Genomic DNA, 17,941 nt, shown 5'->3' with positions numbered 1-17,941 from the left:
CGGTTGGGATGGTGTTCTTCGGCTTGCAAGCAACCCCCTTTTCCTCCAAACATAACGATGGTCATTATAGCCAAACAGTTCTATTTTTGTTTCATCAGACCAGAGGACAGTTCTCCAAAAAGTACGATCTTTGTCCCCATGTGCAGTTGCAAACCGTAGTCTGGCTTTTTTATGGCGGTTTTGGAGCAGTGGCTTCTTCCTTGCTGAGCAGCCTTTCAGGTTATGTCGATATAGGACTTGTTTTACTGTGGATATAGATACTTTTGTACCTGTTTCCTCCAGCATCTTCACAAGGTCCTTTGCTCTTGCACTGGGATTGATTTGCACTTTTCACACCAAAGTACGTTCATCTCTAGGAGACAGAACGTCTCCTTCCTGAGCGGTATGATGGCTGCGTGTTTATACTTGCGTACTATTGTTTGTACAGATGAACGTGGTACATTCAGGCATTTGGAAATTGCTCCCAAGGATGAACCAGACTTGTTGAGGTCTGCAATTTTTTTTTTGATTTTCCTATGATTTCAAGCAAAGAGGGACTGAGTTTGAAGGTAGGCCTTGAAATACATCCACAGGTACACCTCCAATTGACTCAAATGATGTCAATTAGCCTATCAGCAGCTTCTAAAGCCAAGACATCATTTGCTGGAATTTTCCAAGCTGTTTAAACGCACAGTCAACTTAGTGTATGTAAACTTCTGACCCACTGGAATTGTGATACAGTGAATTATAAGTGAAATAATCTGTCTGTAAACAATTGTTGGAAAAATTACTTGTGTCATGCACAAAGTAGATGTCCTAACTGACTTGCCAAAACTATAGTTTGTTACCAAGAAATTTGTGGAGGTGTTGAAAAACGAGTTTTAATGACTCCAACCTAAGTGTATGTAAACTTCCGACTTCAACTGTATCTGTAGGAGTTTACACAAGTTTGGTTATAAGGTTAAAATAGTCCAAGAAGGATGTTATCCCGGATGTTGAATCACTCTCATTACCTAAAAAAATAAAAAGTAAACTAATATCATCTCCAATTCTCTCATTTACCAGTTAGTCTGACACCAAGCCCTTGCCTCTCCGTCTTCCTCCCCTCCTACAGATCTGGACCCCCACTCAGAGCTGGAGGGTGACGCCCCGGACGGTTCGTTCTCTAACCGGAACGGGCGCCATGCCATTGGGCACGTGGACGACTACAGCGCTCTGCAGCAGCAGGTCCTGGAGGGGAGGAGTTTGGTCCAGCGAATGGAAACAGCTCTGCAGGCCTGCCTCAGCCAATCAATGCTGGAGGGCAGCCAGGACCAGGTAAGAGGAGGTTGAAGGGAAAGTAGCACTATTTGTGCAAACAACTAAATTATCGACTACCTTATCTCGAAACCCAGAACCAAATCGTGCACGCTGGCCACCTACTCAATGTAAACAGTCTGTCACTACAGCTACTTTCAAGAAATTGAATGAGTCTAGCTAACTGTGTCTGTGTCTCTGTATAGGTCCTCCTGGACTATGGGTGTGTGAGGAGTCTGCTGTCTAACACCAAGACCCTGAGACAGATCCTAGAGGAGGTTGTGTCCCTGCTGAAGATGTTCTGGAGGGCTGCCCTGCCCAACACAGACCGTTCCACCCATAGCCTTAAGAAGGTGCAATATACATGATTTACTACCAGTATATTATGTATCGATTTGTTGTAATTGATGGTGTGTGACACATGACATCATGTGTCAACCATGTGGTGGCTGTGAGGCTCTCTATTGGCTATGCAGGTTGCTAGGCAGACATATGAACTGTTGTTTAGTTTATTGTTTGATAGAATTATTGAGTTGATTGGTCAGTGTATTTATTGATTGATTGATTGCTGTGACCGCTGCAGGAGCAGTGTATGCAGGAGGAGATTCTGTCTCTGAGGGGGCGTATCTCGGAGCAGGAGGAGGTGCTTCAAGGAACCATCCAGAGACTGAGGAGCACCAGCCGCACCAAGGAAAGCATGGAGCACTTCATCATCAACCAGCGTGAGTGTGTGGGTGTGTGTTACAGCAAAAGGTCCTAGTTAGATGTTTCTTCTTATTGTGCATTTCGCCTTTTCAATACAGTATCAAGGACTCGCGATGTGCTGAAAAAAGCAAGGACTAACTTGGAGGTAAGATATTATCCTTTTCCTGCCCATCTTGTATACCATGTTGTTAATGTGTTGTGTTCAGTATCTGGTTACCCAGTCCCAGTGTCAGTACTGTATCTCTAGTGTTGTCTCTGTTTGCACCCTCCCTGTCTGTTTCACCTGTTCCTTCATCCTGTGTTTGTCTCTTCCCTCCTTCCTCTCCTCCTCCTCCTTTCCCCTGAGTACTTCCAGAAGAACGATCGGAGGATGTCCTCTCTAAGCTCCTCCTCTTCCTCTCCTTATGCTGGTAAAGGGTTTGGCACGCTGTGGCTTGGCCTGTTGTGCCTGTCATGCTGTGTGACATCACTGTTTTACCATCCAATCAAACAACAGAATAATAATATTTAAGGACTACCATATAGGTCGTACAAATGGATGAATATAAGTCATAGAAACCAATACCTTGTCCTAAATCAACACCTCAATGGTATTTTTATCATCTCTATAATTATATTTAATAGCTGTTTATACGCTGAACAAAAATATAAATGCAATATGCAACAATTTCAAATATTTTACTGAGTTACAGGCCCTAATCTATGGATTTCACATGACTGGGATTTCACATGACTGGGAATACAGATATGCATCTGTGGGTCAAAGATACAAAAGGTAGGGGTGTGGATCAGAAAACCAGTCAGTATCTGGTGTGACCAGCATTTGCCTCATGCAGCGCGACACATCTCCTTCGCATAGAGTTGATCAGTCTGTTGATTGTGGCCTGTAGAAGGTTGTCCCACTCCTCTTCAAAGATTGTGTGAAGTTGCTGGATATCATATGTCGTACACGTTGATCCAGAGCATCCCAAACATGCTCAATGGGTGACATGTCTGGTGAGTATGAAGGCCATGGAAGAACTGGGACATTTTCAGCTTCCAGGAATTGTGTACAGATCCTTGCGACCCGTGCATTATCATGCTGAAACATGAGGTGATGGAGGCGGATGAATGGAACGAAAATGGGCCTCAGGATCTCGTAAAGGGTATCTCTGTGCATTAGTGGAGGCTGCTGAGAGGAGGACGGCTCATAATAATGGCTGGAATGGAGCAAATGGAATGGCATCGAACAAATGGAAACCATGTGTTTGTTGCATTTGATACCATTCCACCTATTCCGCTCCAGCCATTATCACGAGCCCGTCCTCCCCAATTAAGGTGCCGAACTGCAGTTAGGTCAAGACCCTGGTGAGGACGACGAGCACACAGATGAGCTTCCCTGAGACGGTTTCTGAGAGTTTGTGCAGAACTTCTTGTGCAAACCCACAGTTTCATCAGCTGTCCAGGTGGTTGGTCTCAGACGATCCAGCAGGTGAAGAAGCCGGATGTGGAGGTCCTGGGCTTGCATGGTTACACATGGTCTGCGGTTGTGAGGCCGGTTGGACGTACTGACAAATTCTCTAAAATGACGTTGGAGGCGGCTTATGGTAGAGAAATTAACGTTAAATTATCTGGCAACAGCTCTGGTGGACATTCCTAAAGTCATCTTGCCAATTGCACGCTCCGTCAAAACATGAGACATCTGTGGCATTGTGTTTTGTGACAAAACTGCACATTTTAGAATGGCCTTTTATTGTCCCCAGCACAAGGTGCATCTATGTAATGATCATGCTGTTTAATCAGCTTCTTGATATGCCACACCTGTCAGGTGGAAGGATTATATTGGCAAAGGAGAAATGCTCACTAACAGGGATGTAAACAAATTTGTGCACAACATTTGAGAGAAATAAGCTTTTTGTGGGTATGGAACATTTCTGGGATCTTTTATGTGTTTATATTTTTGTTCAGTGTACTAAGGCTGTGTTTACACAGGCAGCCCAATTCTAAAGTTTTTTTCACTCATTTGTCTTTTGACCAATTACATCAGCTCTGAAAAAGATCTGATGTGAAAAGATCTGATGTGATTGGTCAAAAAAACAATTAGTGCAAAAAAGATCAGAATTGGGCTGCCTGTGTAAACACAGCCTAAGTGATCCACTATTGGGACCACCCACTATGATGATATTTCTGTACTATTGCAGATGTAAATATATACATAGTTTCCATTCTCTGAAGGCAATCATTAAAATACTAGAAAGTATTTCTCTCCCAAGGACACACACACACAAGTATAGCCTGATAGCCTTTAAAAAGACTAACTGCTGTCCTTCATCAAAAGAGTAATGGCATCAATTGACAGCAGGGGGTGTGATTGGCTGAAAGCCAGGGCAGGCTGAAGCTTTTTAAGACTTTTACCGGTAGTTACACTTAATACATGTTACTTACTGAGGGAAGGTTTTTAGATAACAATATTCATGCTGCAACTATCACTCACTCAATGGCATTTTCAGCTTCTCTTCATCTGCAAGCGCTTAAGCTATTGTTGTGGTTTCATGCTAACAAAGCAAAAACATATTTCAAATATTCCATTAACCTTTAACCGCAGCAAATCTTTGGAGTACTTGCGGAATAACCTAACCTTTGCACACTCTACTCTTCATTGCAGTGTGAAGTTGTAACAATTTTTCATAAACTTTTTGGCTGTGGCATCCTCATCTGGGTATGTAACAGGAGTGTACCAGTGAATCATCTATTTTTTCCCTCTACTCCCTCTTAGCTGAAGTCCGAAGTCCCGCCAATGAACGGCCTACTGATTGGAGTTTCTTGAAGCCTGGTGACGCCCCAGCAAAGTCCAATCAGCGTCCGGGAACCAGGAAGCGCAGCAGCCAGTGCCTGTTTCAGGTGCTGACCTGTTAAAGAACCAGCCAGCCCAACACCACGACCTCTGACCTCACCGCCAGAACAGCCACAACACCTCCTCTGCCTCACCTTTCACCCCATCCACCTCTCCGCCTAGTCTATAGCATCGAACGTCAATCCTCAGAGCACTCCATCCATCTTTCTTTCTTTCTCCACCATTTCTCTCCTGCCGGCAATTCTTGCCCAAGACTCCTGCCTCCTGCACCTCAAGCCTTACCTGAACTCTTCCTCCTTTAGTGTGCATTCCTCTACCCTCGTTTGACTGTTCTTCATCCATCCCTTTCTTTTCGCCCACCTCCACCCATCCCTGTTCTTCTGTTGGTGTCTTTTAGCTCCAGAGACTGTTGGTTCAGTCTGATGTTTGTCTTTTGAGTGTGAAGAAGGTGGTTTGAAATGTACCTCTGATGGTAACAGTAATGTGCGTCCTTGACTGCAGTAGAAGGAGTAGGATGAAGCTGCCTCTAGAGACTGATCTAAGGTCAGATTAGCCTTTTCCTTATTGGTTAAGTTAATGGAATATGGGGAAGTAAGCTGATCCTAGATCTGTGGCTAAGGGAAGCTTCTACCCGGAGCATAGAAAGAGCGTGCTCCTCTGCCTGGTAGCTTTTGGACAGGATAAGTGTCAATGCATGTGAACTCAAGGCTTGAGAAAGGAAATGTATACAAACGTATACACACAAAGTACAGTACACACACATACATTCACAGACATACATGATCAATCAATTTATTTTCAAACAAATCTTCAACTTCGATTGCCACTGAAATGCAAGCTTTCTTCTTGTGGCATTTCATCAACGAGGACTTTCTTTGCAAATACAATGCAAAAAATACAATGACATCCACAATCTAGCATATGTAAATCTGCTGGAATCACAGTGGAGGAATGTATAGGTGTAACACTTCTAGGTAATTGTGTGCCATATTTATCTGTGGAGGATGATGCCTGTGAATGGTCTCTGCCATTAGCCAAGTGTTCTGGATAGCAGAACAAAGGCCCCGTTCCATTTCAATCACTAACCCCTTCCCTTAGCACCTACCTCATCAGTGTTCACAGATCTGAATGGACCAGATAGGTGAAAGCAATATGGTTATGGCTCCACCTAGCCCTCCGATGATCTAACACTGAAGAGGTAAGGGCTAAAGTAGGAGCTGAAATGGGCCGAGGCCGAACACGCGTATTCAAGCTCCTCTTTAGGAGTCCTCAGACGAGCATGTGCAATAATGACGTTGTTTATTGAATGATCATGGCGCACCAGCTATTTTGCTTTTTGCCTGACACTGAAACTTAAGCATTTAGCCACTCTTGATAAGGTGAAAAAGATTGTCAGTACAATATTATATTACTTACTATCCTGAATACTACTGACTGAAATAAAATGTAGTTTTTATGCAGTGTTGATGCATCAGAAGTTTGAAAAGGAACAATCTAAACCTTTGTTCGTGGAACAGAGTATCACCAATACTTGCCAAAGTTTGAACTTTGAACTCTTCGTGTACTTGTTTGCCATACCTATGCGAATGACATAGCCTATTGTAAGCATGATGTGACTCTATAGGAAGACATCAGCCTAGTATATGAGACCACCTATGACAATATGATGGAGATATCATTTTAGTGGCTGCTCTTTGAGAGCCATTTGAAGCAGAGAGACGGTAACCGTCAGATGATAAGTTCACTTTAGTTGGACATGTGCTTTATTAACGAGCATATCGTCATTAATGGGCCAAACCTTTCAAAAAGAGAATCTTTCACACTAGGCTACTACTGCTATGTGAATTACAAAAATCGAAATTGTGCTCCTGTGAGAGATGTACCACGAAACCAGAGAATATTATTCTGGATTGTTAAATTTCCATTGGACTTCTTTTTTGTCTCAGTTTAGATCATCATTGCATTCCCATGGTGTTATTGGCAACATATTCCTTATTCTCCTAGCTGTTCCAAACTTTGGCAGGCTACTGGTGGGACCGATGTTCTAGATTTCACAATAGGTGAAGATGTCACACCCAAAGGTGTTTCTTCCTACGCTGCTTTTGATTGTTTTGTGTGTTCTTGCTGTACATTTAGCCCTTTCCACGCTGTAAATGACTCGTTTTTCACTGTATTCTGTTGACCTTTTTGTGTGTGGATAATCATGTCAGACTTTTGCTCTATATGCAAATGTTGAATTGCTGGGTAGCTGTGCAATAGCTATACACTATGTCAGCTTTATTTTGATGTTAAACATCATTGTATTAAGAATAGTTTTGCTTCCTTGAGTGTTTTCTTTTCTGCTTTGTATTGTAAATTAGATTTTTTTGATTATGCCAGATTGTAATAAGATAGTCACATATGTTATGAAATCTTAAATATATGCCTTTTCTTAGGATTTAACGGAAACCAAGCAGTAGTATTGCTTACACACCCACCTAATATTAAGCTTTGGATAGATAATGTTGCTTTGCTTGCCTTTAAAATTTACTCGCAACACTTACTTGGAGTTACTAGCACTTGGTGTCTATCCTATATAGATATATATCACAATAGATCTGCCAACAAGGTCTTGTTTGCACTCCACTCAATTGAAAATCCCTAGAGGTAAATTGCCAAACATTCTAAGATAAAACCCCATGCTGTGTGGTTCATTTGGAAAATAAGGATTTGATGAGAAGATTATGAGAACGATTAAGATAAATGAATATTTTATACCAAAGCAGAAACACAAACCATAGATGTATAGGATTGAGTCAAATTGGAGTAGAACAGTACATTGCCAGAGAGCGTGAACAATGCCATTTTACTGTGCGTTGTGTAGAAAGGAATCAAACAGCAGTATTTAGCTGTGTCTAGTAGTACTTAATTATGTAAATAACGCTATGTGATTGAAATCAAAGAGCAGCTTGGTTTGTAAGGTTGTGTGTGTGATGATGAAGCTAACTAGGATGCCGACACAGAGCTTGACTATGGGCTCTGTCTCTGAAGATGGTCACTGTGTGTGTGTTGTGTTGCCACAGTGTTATATCACAGAGGGCTTTTGGGGTTCAAAAAATAATAAAACAGTACCAAAAAAAACAACTTTGTCACAACTTTTGATGTTATAGGTGTGTCTGTATAGAGCAAGGGGAATGTACAAAAATCTCCCCGTTTACTGATTATCTTGATGCTTTTTCTATTTAAGATTTTCTATAGCCAAGCCAGATAGAATATAGTCAGTCACTCACGTCAAACATTAGGTAAAGACACTTCTTAGGCACGACTGATACTTTAGGGTCAACATGTCTTCCCTTTTTATTTGCAAACAGCTGAAACAACCTTCTACAGTACTTGGCTTACACAATGATGCTGCAAAGCATTCAGAAAAACTAACATGTAAGCTAACAGTTTTAAAATTCAAGTTTTGTTTTTTGCCTAATAAAGTTATAGAATATCATATATTGTATACTGAGTGTACAAAACATTAGGAACACCTGCTCTTTCCCTGACAGACTGACCAGGTGAAATCTATGATCCCTTATTGATGTCACCTGTTAAATCCCCTTCAATCAGTGTAGGTGATGGGGAGGAGACAGGTTAAAGAAGGATTTTTAAGCCTTGAGACAATTGAGACATGGATTGCATGTGTGCCATTCAGAGGGTGAATGGGCCATGCAAAATATTTAAGTAGCTTTGAACGGGGTATGGTAGTAGGTGCCAGGCGCACCGGTTTTAGTGTGTCAAGAACTGCAAAGCTGCTGGGTTTTTCACTCACAACAGTTTCCCGTGTGTATCAAGAATGGTCCACCACCCAAAGGACATCCAGCCTTGACATGACTGTGGGATGCATTGGACTCAACATGGGCCAGCATCCCTGTGGAACGCTTGACACCTTGTAGAGTTCATGCCCTGACGAATTGAGGGTGAGGGCAAAAGGGGGTGCAACTCAATATTAGGAAGGTGTTCCTAATGTTTTGTACACTGTGTATAGTCTCAGAGTGAGATATGGCTTTCAGTCAAAGTTTCTTAACTCAGTTTCTTCAAATAAAATCTCTCATATATCATTAAATATTATCTATATTCTCTTTGGAGTATATTACCTACATATCAGCCCACATTGACTATTGGTATCACAAGCAACAGGTACATTACTCTTACAAAGTACAAATATGAAATGGCTTATGGTCAAAAATGTGAAGTTAGATTCACAGAATTCTCAAATGTAACAATCTTCATGAAAGTAAATTACGCTTTTTCACATTGTTAAGAAATCAACATTGGCCATTTTTCACTTTACTGAATAACATTTTCGAATCTTGATTGAAATCCATAATAAGACCACACTTGTGAGATCCACCACATATTCCATAATATAAACGGTTCATACTAGACATTCAATTCATGCACAACATTCAAGACAAACCATTATTTGGGAGTTTAAGCTATAAATATGGCACACAGAAATAGATTCCCATTGGATAAATAGAAAATAGGCTAGAGAGAAACACGTAGCATAGCCATTGCTGTATCTAGGCCTATAAAATGCAGCTTGGACACTGAGGTCCAATATAAAGCTACTGTACAATATTTGTCTGTATATATCTGCATAGTTAAAAGCTTATGTCAACAGTCCTGCTCAAAGCATTTGTTGGAGACACGTGGGTGGGTAACTAAAGTGCTTGCAGCATTGTGTCATAAAGGCAATAGCAGAACTAAGCACAGGTTTACAGCCACAACCCAACATTCCACAACTAGAACCCATAGTTAATATTTTCTAGTTAACGAGGACTCTAGTTTAAAGGGGAGGCTTTACAGTAGTTTAAATGGATTTTCACATTTTAAAATTGTAAATCATATCCCACTGGGCACAGACGTAATTTCATTGAAATGATGTGGAAACAACGTTGATTCAACCAGTATGTGCCCAGTGGGTGGGCTTAAATGGGATATACTATATAATGTCCATTGTTTGTTACACTTTAACTGAATTACAACTCAGTTCAATGTACAGCCTATCCAATTGCATATCATGATTAGATTAGTGGTCATCGTCCCATTGGGATCAAACAAGGAAGACCCTGCATGAACCTCCAATTACTCCAGTCACTGTCCAACTACAGCAATAATAGACAAAGAATGGGAGCGCACGATAATCCAAGTCAGCAACCTTCAACGGCCCTCTTTCCGTGTTCATATCCTTTAAAAGCTCATTTAATAAAACAATCTTGATTATATGCATTTCCAAGTCCCATCAGCAGACTTTTCTTCAAACCTTCATGTTTGTAATGGAACCAAATGTCCTTTCTACACACCCGCATGCAAAGAATCTAAGTGCTACACACAAACACACAGTGGTTTCCTTCTCAGTCCCTTTTCTTATCGCCGTCAAACTGTGGATGCAAAGTGTTTTCATTTGTGAGGGTCACAGGCTGAGACTCAAATGACACCCTACTCCCCATAGAATGCATTACTTTGAGCCCTTTGTGGAGCCCTGTAGGTCACTGTACAAGGAAAAGGGTGTCCTTTGAGATTTGCCCCCAGTCTCAGCCACAGGCCCCCAGCTCATCAGTAAACTGTTAGTTTAGTGCAATCTCAGCTACACATGATGGTTAAACCCAGTACAGTTTTCACATGCTGCCCTCTACAGCACTGTGCACCTACACAGACAGGTTAGATGGGCTTGTATAGCAGAGATGTGACGTACTTCTTCTTATATCTGTGAGTCGCACTGAGCACCATCACTCCATCCTGAGGGAGGGGAAAGGGAGTAAGTGTGTGAGACAGACAGACAGATAGATAATGTAAAGTAATACATTACTAATGCTATGTTATGGAAGGGACTGTTACTCAATCCATAAGTATTGCAGGAAGAAGTGGGATGGGGGCTGTTGATGCCCTCCTACAGTACCTTTATTGAGAGAGCATAAAGGTGGTTGAGCATCACGTGGTTGGGTTCAGGCAGCAAGGCTGGGTCGCACTGTAGGAGAGGGAGCGACAGGAGACGAATCAGCAATCAAGAAGTTTCCAAATGTTTATTTACATCACGGCGATGGGAGAGAGAAAGAGAAGAACAGCGAGAGGGACGGCGAGAGAGATAGGAAGAGATGGAGACTGAGGAAGAAAGACATTTACAGAGATGTTGGTGTCCTTGTTGAGGATGACTTGGAGGAGGTGTGGGGGGAGGATGGGCGGGGCTTTGAAGCGTTCCTCAGGCCTGAACATGTACTGCTCCTGTCCATATGGCCCTGGAGGGGAGCTGGACAGATCTAAGGACAGACAATAACAGCATGCATTTCATATACTCTCAAAGGGTGACACTGATTTCTTGTGTTTTCACCAACTTACATAACTTATCCTAAACACCTGCTCATGATTATTCTACAAAGGGTTGATCAAAACAAGCATTGTGATTGGTTGAGACGTGTTCTAAGCCATACTAAAAAACCTGTTTAGCACGGGTAAGCCTATTACACAAAAATGAGAATCTTGTTTCTGTTCAATCTGAGAAATCCCTGCTCATCCACTGTCCCATCAGCCCTGCCAGCCAATTCATTAACTTGATCTCCACTGTAAAAAGGCATCTAGACATTATTTCCCCTTGCTTCTAGCCTAACATTTGGTTTGCAACAACTGGGAGGGGGGGGAGGGGTTGTACAAACATTTCTGTCTGTCTCTCGACATTTGCAACATCGTATTTTAAGATTGAAACTATCTCCACTGTCCTATTGAGAATTAACGTGTCAGGACGAGACTGACATATTTTCTCAGCCAGTCGAAATCATGAATCAGCATAATTTTTATGGATATATGCAAAGAAATGTCAATAGATAAACATGTCAAACGAAATGAAATGCAGCTATTTTGCTGTTATTCTAGCTGCATTTTGCTGTTATTCTGGTCACCACTGGCTGCAGGAGGGAGTGTTATAGCAGGGTTAACCAGGGGTTCTAAAGAGTTTGTGTTAGCCTTGGCACATCTTGGGCAGTACGATGCTATGCTTAATCCAAAAGGGACAACGGAGGATTAGAGAGCCCACTGACCTGAGGTGTCAGTGGACTCCAGAGAGTCCACCTGCAGCGCATCAAACACCTCAAAGTCTGACTGCTTCACCTCGATCAGGTTGTTGATGGTGCCCAACTGGCTGGTCACCACTGGCTGCAGGAGGGAGTGTTATAGCAGGGTTAACCAGGGGTTCTAAAGAGTTAATGACAAAGACAGTATGGCTGGATCGCCAAAACACATGACTGCAAATGGCAAAACAAATATGTTATACAGATATGTTATTAAATATTTATACATTCAGGTTGGGCCTAAAAAATATCTGGGTTGCGTCTCAAAAATGACATGGAAGTAAGTCAAGTCACTGACTTTATTCTGCTATCCCTGTCAGGTTTTTGTACTGTGTGTATATGTAATTCAGTTGGTAGAGCATGGCACTTGTAACACCATGGTAGTGGGTTCAATTCCCGGGACCACCCATACGTAAAATGTATGCACTTGACTAAGTCACTTTGGATAAAATGGCTAAATGGCATATAAGTACAGTGCATTCGGGAAGTATTCAGACACCTTGAATATTTTCACATTTTGTTACGTTACAAGCTTATTCTAAAAAAAAAAAAAAAAAAAAAATGTATTATCCCTCATCAATCTACACACAATACCCCATAATGACAAAGCAAAAACTGTTTTTTAGAAATTTTTGCAAATGTATAAAAAAAAAAAAAAACAGAAATATCACATTTACATAAGTATTCAGACCCTTTACTCAGTACTTTGTTGAAGCACCTTTGTCGGTGATTACAGCCTCGAGTCTTCTTGGGTATAACGCTACAAGCTTGACACAGCTGTATCTGGGGAGTTTCTCCCATTCTTCCCTGCAGATCCTCTCAAGCTCTGTCAAGTTGGATGGGGAGCGTCGCTGCACAGCTATTTTCAGGTCTCTCCAGAGATGTTCGATCGGGTTCAACATTTACATTTACATTTTAGTCAATTTGTTTTCATACCCCTTGTGGGAATCGAACCCACAACCCTGGCGTTGCAAACGCCATGCTCTATCAACTGAGCTACATCCCTGCCGGCCATTCCCTCTCCTACCCTGGACGACGCTGGGCCAATTGCGCGCCGCCCCATGGATCTCCCGGTCGCGGCCGGCTACGACAGAGCCTGGATTCGAACCAAGATCTCTAGTGGCACAGCTAGCACAGCGATGCAGTGCCTTAGACCACTGCGCCACTCAGGAGACTCATGTCCAGGCTCTGGCTGGGCCACTCAAGGACATTCAGAGACTTGTTCTGAAGCCACTCCTGCGTTGTCTGGGCTGTGTGCTTAGGGTCGTTGTCCTGTTGGAAGGTGAACCTTCACCCCAATCTGAGGTCCTAAGCGCTCTGGAGCAGGTTTTCATCAAGGATCTCTCTGTACTTTTCTCTGTTTATCTTTCCCTCGATCCAGACTAGTCTCCCAGTCCCTGCCGCTGAAAAACATCCCCACAGCATGATGCTGCCACCACCATGCTTCACCGTAGGGATGGTGCCAGGTTTCCTCCAGACGTGAGGCTTGGCATTCAGGCCAAAGAATCTTGTTTCTTATGGTCTGGGAATCCTTTAGGTGCCTTTTGGCAAACTCCAAGTGGGCTGTCATGTGCCTTTTACTGAGGAGTGGCTTCCGTCTGGCCACTCTACAATAAAGGCCTGATTGGTGACGTGCTGCAGAGATGGTTGTCTTTCTGGAAGGTTCTCCCATCTCCACAGAGGAATTCTGGAGCTCTGTCAGAGTGACCATCGGGTTCTTGGTCACCTCCCTGATCAAGGCCCTTCTCCCCCGATTGCTCAGTTTGGCCGGGCAGCCAGCTCTAGGAAGAGACTTGGTGGTTCCAAACTTCTTCCATTTAAGAATGATGGAGGTCACTTTGTTCTTGGGGACCTTCAATGCTGCAGACATTTTTTGGTACCCTTTCCCAGATCTGTGCCTCGACACAATCCTGTCTCTGAGCTCTACGGACAATTCCTTTGACCTCATAGCTTGGTTAATGCTCTGACATCAACTGTGGGACCCTATATAGACAGGTGTGTGCCTTTCCAAATCATGTCTAATCAATTGAATTTACCACAGGTGGACTCCAATCAAGTTGTAGAAACATCTCAAGGATGATCAATGGAAACAGGATGCATCTGAGCTCAAGGCTGTAAAGTAAAAAATTTGGAAAATGTCTAGGGGTCTGAATACTTTCCGAATGCACTGTATATCAATGTCTTTACTAGAAAAGAAAATCAACCAATCAATCAATCAATCAATCAATCTAGTAGTCTACTTTAGGCCAGAGCCCTATGTAGGGTTTACCTCTGAGGGGTCATGGACCCACTGTCCATCCACAAAGAACTTGTACTGGTGCTCTCCCTCTGGCAAGTCCAGGATCGCTACAAAGTCATTGTGGCTTGGGGGGGGGGGGGGGGAATCTTGTTAATGTACTATTAACTGTGTCAAAATGTTGTCACTAATAAAAGGTCATACAGTGGGGAAAAAAAGTATTTAGTCAGCCACCAATTGTGCAAGTTCTCCCACTTAAAAAGATGAGAGAGGCCTGTAATTTTCATCATAGGTACACGTCAACTATGACAGACAAAATGAGGAAAAAAAATCCAGAAAATCACATTGTAGGATTTTTTATGAATTTATTGGCATATGATGGTGGAAAATAAGTATTTGGTCAATAACAAAAGTTTCTCAATACTTTGTTATATACCCTTTGTTGCCAATGACACAGGTCAAACGTTTTCTGTAAGTCTTCACAAGGTTTTCACACACTGTTGCTGGTATTTTGGCCCATTCCTCCATGCAGATCTCCTCTAGAGCAGTGATGTTTTGGGGCTGTCGCTGGGCAACACAGACTTTCAACTCCCTCCAAAGATTTTCTATGGGGTTGAGATCTGGAGACTGGCTAGGCCACTCCAGGACCTTGAAATGCTTCTTACGAAGCCACTCCTTCGTTGCCCGGGCGGTGTGTTTGGGATCATTGTCATGCTGAAAGACCCAGCCACGTTTCATCTTCAATGCCCTTGCTGATGGAAGGAGGATTTCACTCAAAATCTCACGATACATGGCCCCATTCATTCTTTCCTTTACACGGAATAGTCGTCCTGGTCCCTTTGCAGAAAAACAGCCCCAAAGCATGATGTTTCCAACCCCATGCTTCACAGTAGGTATGGTGTTCTTTGGATGCAACTCAGCATTATTTGTCCTCCAAACATGACGAGTTGAGTTTTTACCAAAAAGTTATATTTTGGTTTCATCTGACCGTATGACATTCTCCCAATCCTCTTCTGGATCATCCAAATGCACTTCAGACGGGCCTGGACATGTACTGGCTTAAGCAGGGGGACACGTCTCGCACTGCAGGATTTGAGTCCCTGGCGGCGTAGTGTGTTACTGATGGTAGGCTTTGTTACTTTGGTCCCAGCTCTCTGCAGGTCATTCACTAGGTCCCCCCGTGTGGTTCTGGGATTTTTGCTCACCGTTCTTGTGATCATTTTGACCCCACGGGGTGAGATCTTGCGTGGAGCCCCAGATCGAGGGAGATTATCAGTGGTCTTGTATGTCTTCCATTTCCTAATAATTGCTCCCACAGTTGATTTCTTCAAACCAAGCTGCTTACCTATTGCAGATTCAGTCTTCCCAGCCTGGTGCAGGTCTACAATTTTGTTTTTGGTGTCCTTTGACAGCTCTTTGGTCTTGGCCATTGTGGAGTTTGGAGTGTGACTGTTTGAGGTTGTGGACAGGTGTCTTTTATACTGATAACAAGTTCAAACAGGTGCCATTAATACAGGTAACGAGTGGAGGACAGAGGAGCCTCTTAAAGAAGAAGTTACAGGTCTGTGAGAGCCAGAAATCTTGCTTGTTTGTAGGTGACCAAATACTTATTTTCCACCATAATTTGCAAATAAATTCATTAAAAATCCTACAATGGGATTTTCTGGATTTTTTTTTCTCAATTTGTCTGTCATAGTTGACGTGTACCTATGATGAAAATTACAGGCCTCTCTCATCTTTTTAAGTGGGAGAACTTGCACAATTGGTGGCTGACTAAATACTTTTTTTCCCCACTGTATATGAGCAATACAGTGTGCAGGCCTTTTTGGTAAGCCAGGGCCAGTGCCTCTCCTCCCCACCCCTCTTCTACCTTTTATTGAGGGGGATCTTGTTGCCCCAGTTGTTGAAGGAGCCAGCGATGTAGACCTCCTTCCCTCCTCCGGCCCAGCGGATGACTGTAGGTCTGGACTGAGGCCCCGTCTTCACCAAGTCATCCAGATCAGGCTCCTCCTTGTCTGACGCCTGAGGGGAGAATCAGCTGAAATCACAATGTGGGAATGACAGGGTCTAGGTGTTCTTAGCTCTGGTCCATGGCGTAGACAAGCAGCCTGGACCAGAGCTAAGGTGGCCTCATCTCCTTCACGTGGGCTGGACATTTCCCCTCACCTACATCTGTTTCCACACTCCTAAAACAAATTACATCCAAGTGGTTTCATTACAACTTTTTGATGGGTTAGTGTAAAGGTTGGAGGCTACTGTGAGGGTCTTCACAGCCCTCCAGAAAATAAATCCTATGTTCCAGTGCAGTGCTGAGGTACCTTGGAGGACCCCAGTCCATGTGTGTTGAAGATGTTAGGATCGTCGGTGCTGTCCACCATCTTGCTGGGCTCATGGTCTTTGTCGCTGCCTCTGCTGTCTGATCGATGGGCCTTGGCGCCATGGCGGTCGCCGGACATCCGGTCACCTGTGTTACCCATGATCCTTCACTCAGTCTCCAGCCAGGACAAGCTGAAAGAAAACATACACAGTCATGTCATCATCATCACCACCATCTTATAAACAAGACATAGCTTGCCACCCACACCAACCTCTGTGTATTTCTTTCATATTTCATAGTAGGGTCGTTCCGTGTCATTTCAGCACGATATGACACCCACCATCGCAGATTGTTCTGAAATTATTTCTGTAGTTAGAAACAGATAAGATAAGCATTCCGGAAACATTATTTTGTTTAAATATAATTTGATCTCTGAGAAATTAAGCTAAAAGATTGCACCCAAATTGTCCATTTAAATTGATAGGTTTCATATAATATTCAATAATTATAGTACCCAACATCCGATTTGGACCATTTTCATATCCAAATAATCTATATGTAACATCATTGAGTTACACAATCAATGTTTAGATACTTTAGGATGATTTGGACATGAAGTGTGAAAATGATAATATAGGTACAATGGAATTGCATTGGATTTGTGACACAATGTTAAAAGGTTAGCATTTGAAAGAGTGGCCAGAAACAAAACCAAAGCATGGATTGCTGTCATACCTGGTCCATAGACTGCTTACAGGGTGAACTATCCTTTTAACAAAAATAAATCACCTAATAGCAAGAACATCACCATCTAGTGGTCAGAACATGGTAATATCAGGATGTAGGATGGGACATAAACCCAACAACTTTAATGACTAAATTCTCAGAACAAGTGAAAAAAACATCACAAAATTCACTGAGAATACATTATATAGGATGAAGAAACAATACTCTGAGCAGCAGCTCCATACTACTTGTCAGTCATAGAGAACTGATACTGTATACTCATTGTTGGGGTAGGATTGCCGTGGGGTGTGGCGGTTCCGTGGGTGGCTTTTGACAATTTCTTTGGATTCCTCATGTCTAACTCATAAAAGTTTGGTCCAAATCTGATATTTAGTACTATGTTTATTGAATATTACATGAATCCTATAATTTAAAAATGGCCAATTTGGGTGCAATCAATTAGCTTAATTTCTCAGAGATCAAATTATATTTCAACAAAATTATGTTGCAGGAATGCTAAGCTTATCTGTTTTTCTAACAACAGAAACGATTTCACAACAATCTGAGATGGTGGGTGTCGAAATCCACTTTCTTGTGCTTTTTGAGGTGGAACAACCCGTTAGATAAGGTCAACAACAAAAGTTAACAGAAATACAAAAGAAAACATAGGATGCTTGATGTAGGCCTAGACCTCTTGAACTGAAGTGGAAGAGGCTGAGAGACCAAATAAGGGGACTGAATGTTTAAAGTGCCAGTGC

At 42.5% G+C, this 17,941-nt stretch overlaps 2 protein-coding genes across 2 annotated transcripts in view; one reads left to right on the top strand and one right to left on the bottom strand.

The window, feature by feature from the left end:
* Positions 1–4,875, top strand: part of LOC311116318 (myomegalin-like) — a gene marked incomplete at both ends in the record, with an annotated part of 50,422 nt that extends 45,547 nt beyond the window's left edge. Inside the window, 6 exon segments of the mRNA XM_084191413.1 lie at positions 1,094–1,296; positions 1,482–1,628; positions 1,859–1,997; positions 2,079–2,125; positions 2,336–2,390; positions 4,736–4,875. Coding sequence (XP_084047539.1) covers positions 1,094–1,296; positions 1,482–1,628; positions 1,859–1,997; positions 2,079–2,125; positions 2,336–2,390; positions 4,736–4,875 — 731 coding nt within the window.
* Positions 4,876–8,118: 3,243 nt separating this feature from the next.
* Positions 8,119–16,649, bottom strand: LOC311116319 (5'-AMP-activated protein kinase subunit beta-2-like). Its single transcript, XM_084191414.1, has 7 exons — positions 16,459–16,649; positions 16,011–16,162; positions 14,174–14,267; positions 11,875–11,989; positions 10,967–11,100; positions 10,743–10,811; positions 8,119–10,582 (listed from the first exon to the last, which is right to left on the bottom strand). Exons 1-7 carry the CDS (start codon positions 16,615–16,617, stop codon positions 10,505–10,507), a joined length of 801 nt encoding a protein of 266 aa, XP_084047540.1. The 5' UTR covers positions 16,618–16,649; the 3' UTR covers positions 8,119–10,504.
* Positions 16,650–17,941: the final 1,292 nt, after the last annotated feature.

The sequence above is a fragment of the Coregonus lavaretus genome (assembly GCF_964263955.1).
Source record: "Coregonus lavaretus genome assembly, contig: HAP1_SCAFFOLD_1067, whole genome shotgun sequence".
Classification (NCBI taxonomy): domain Eukaryota; kingdom Metazoa; phylum Chordata; class Actinopteri; order Salmoniformes; family Salmonidae; genus Coregonus; species Coregonus lavaretus.
The sequence above is the reverse complement of the archived record's forward strand: the minus strand, read 5'-3'. Positions and strand labels throughout refer to the sequence as shown.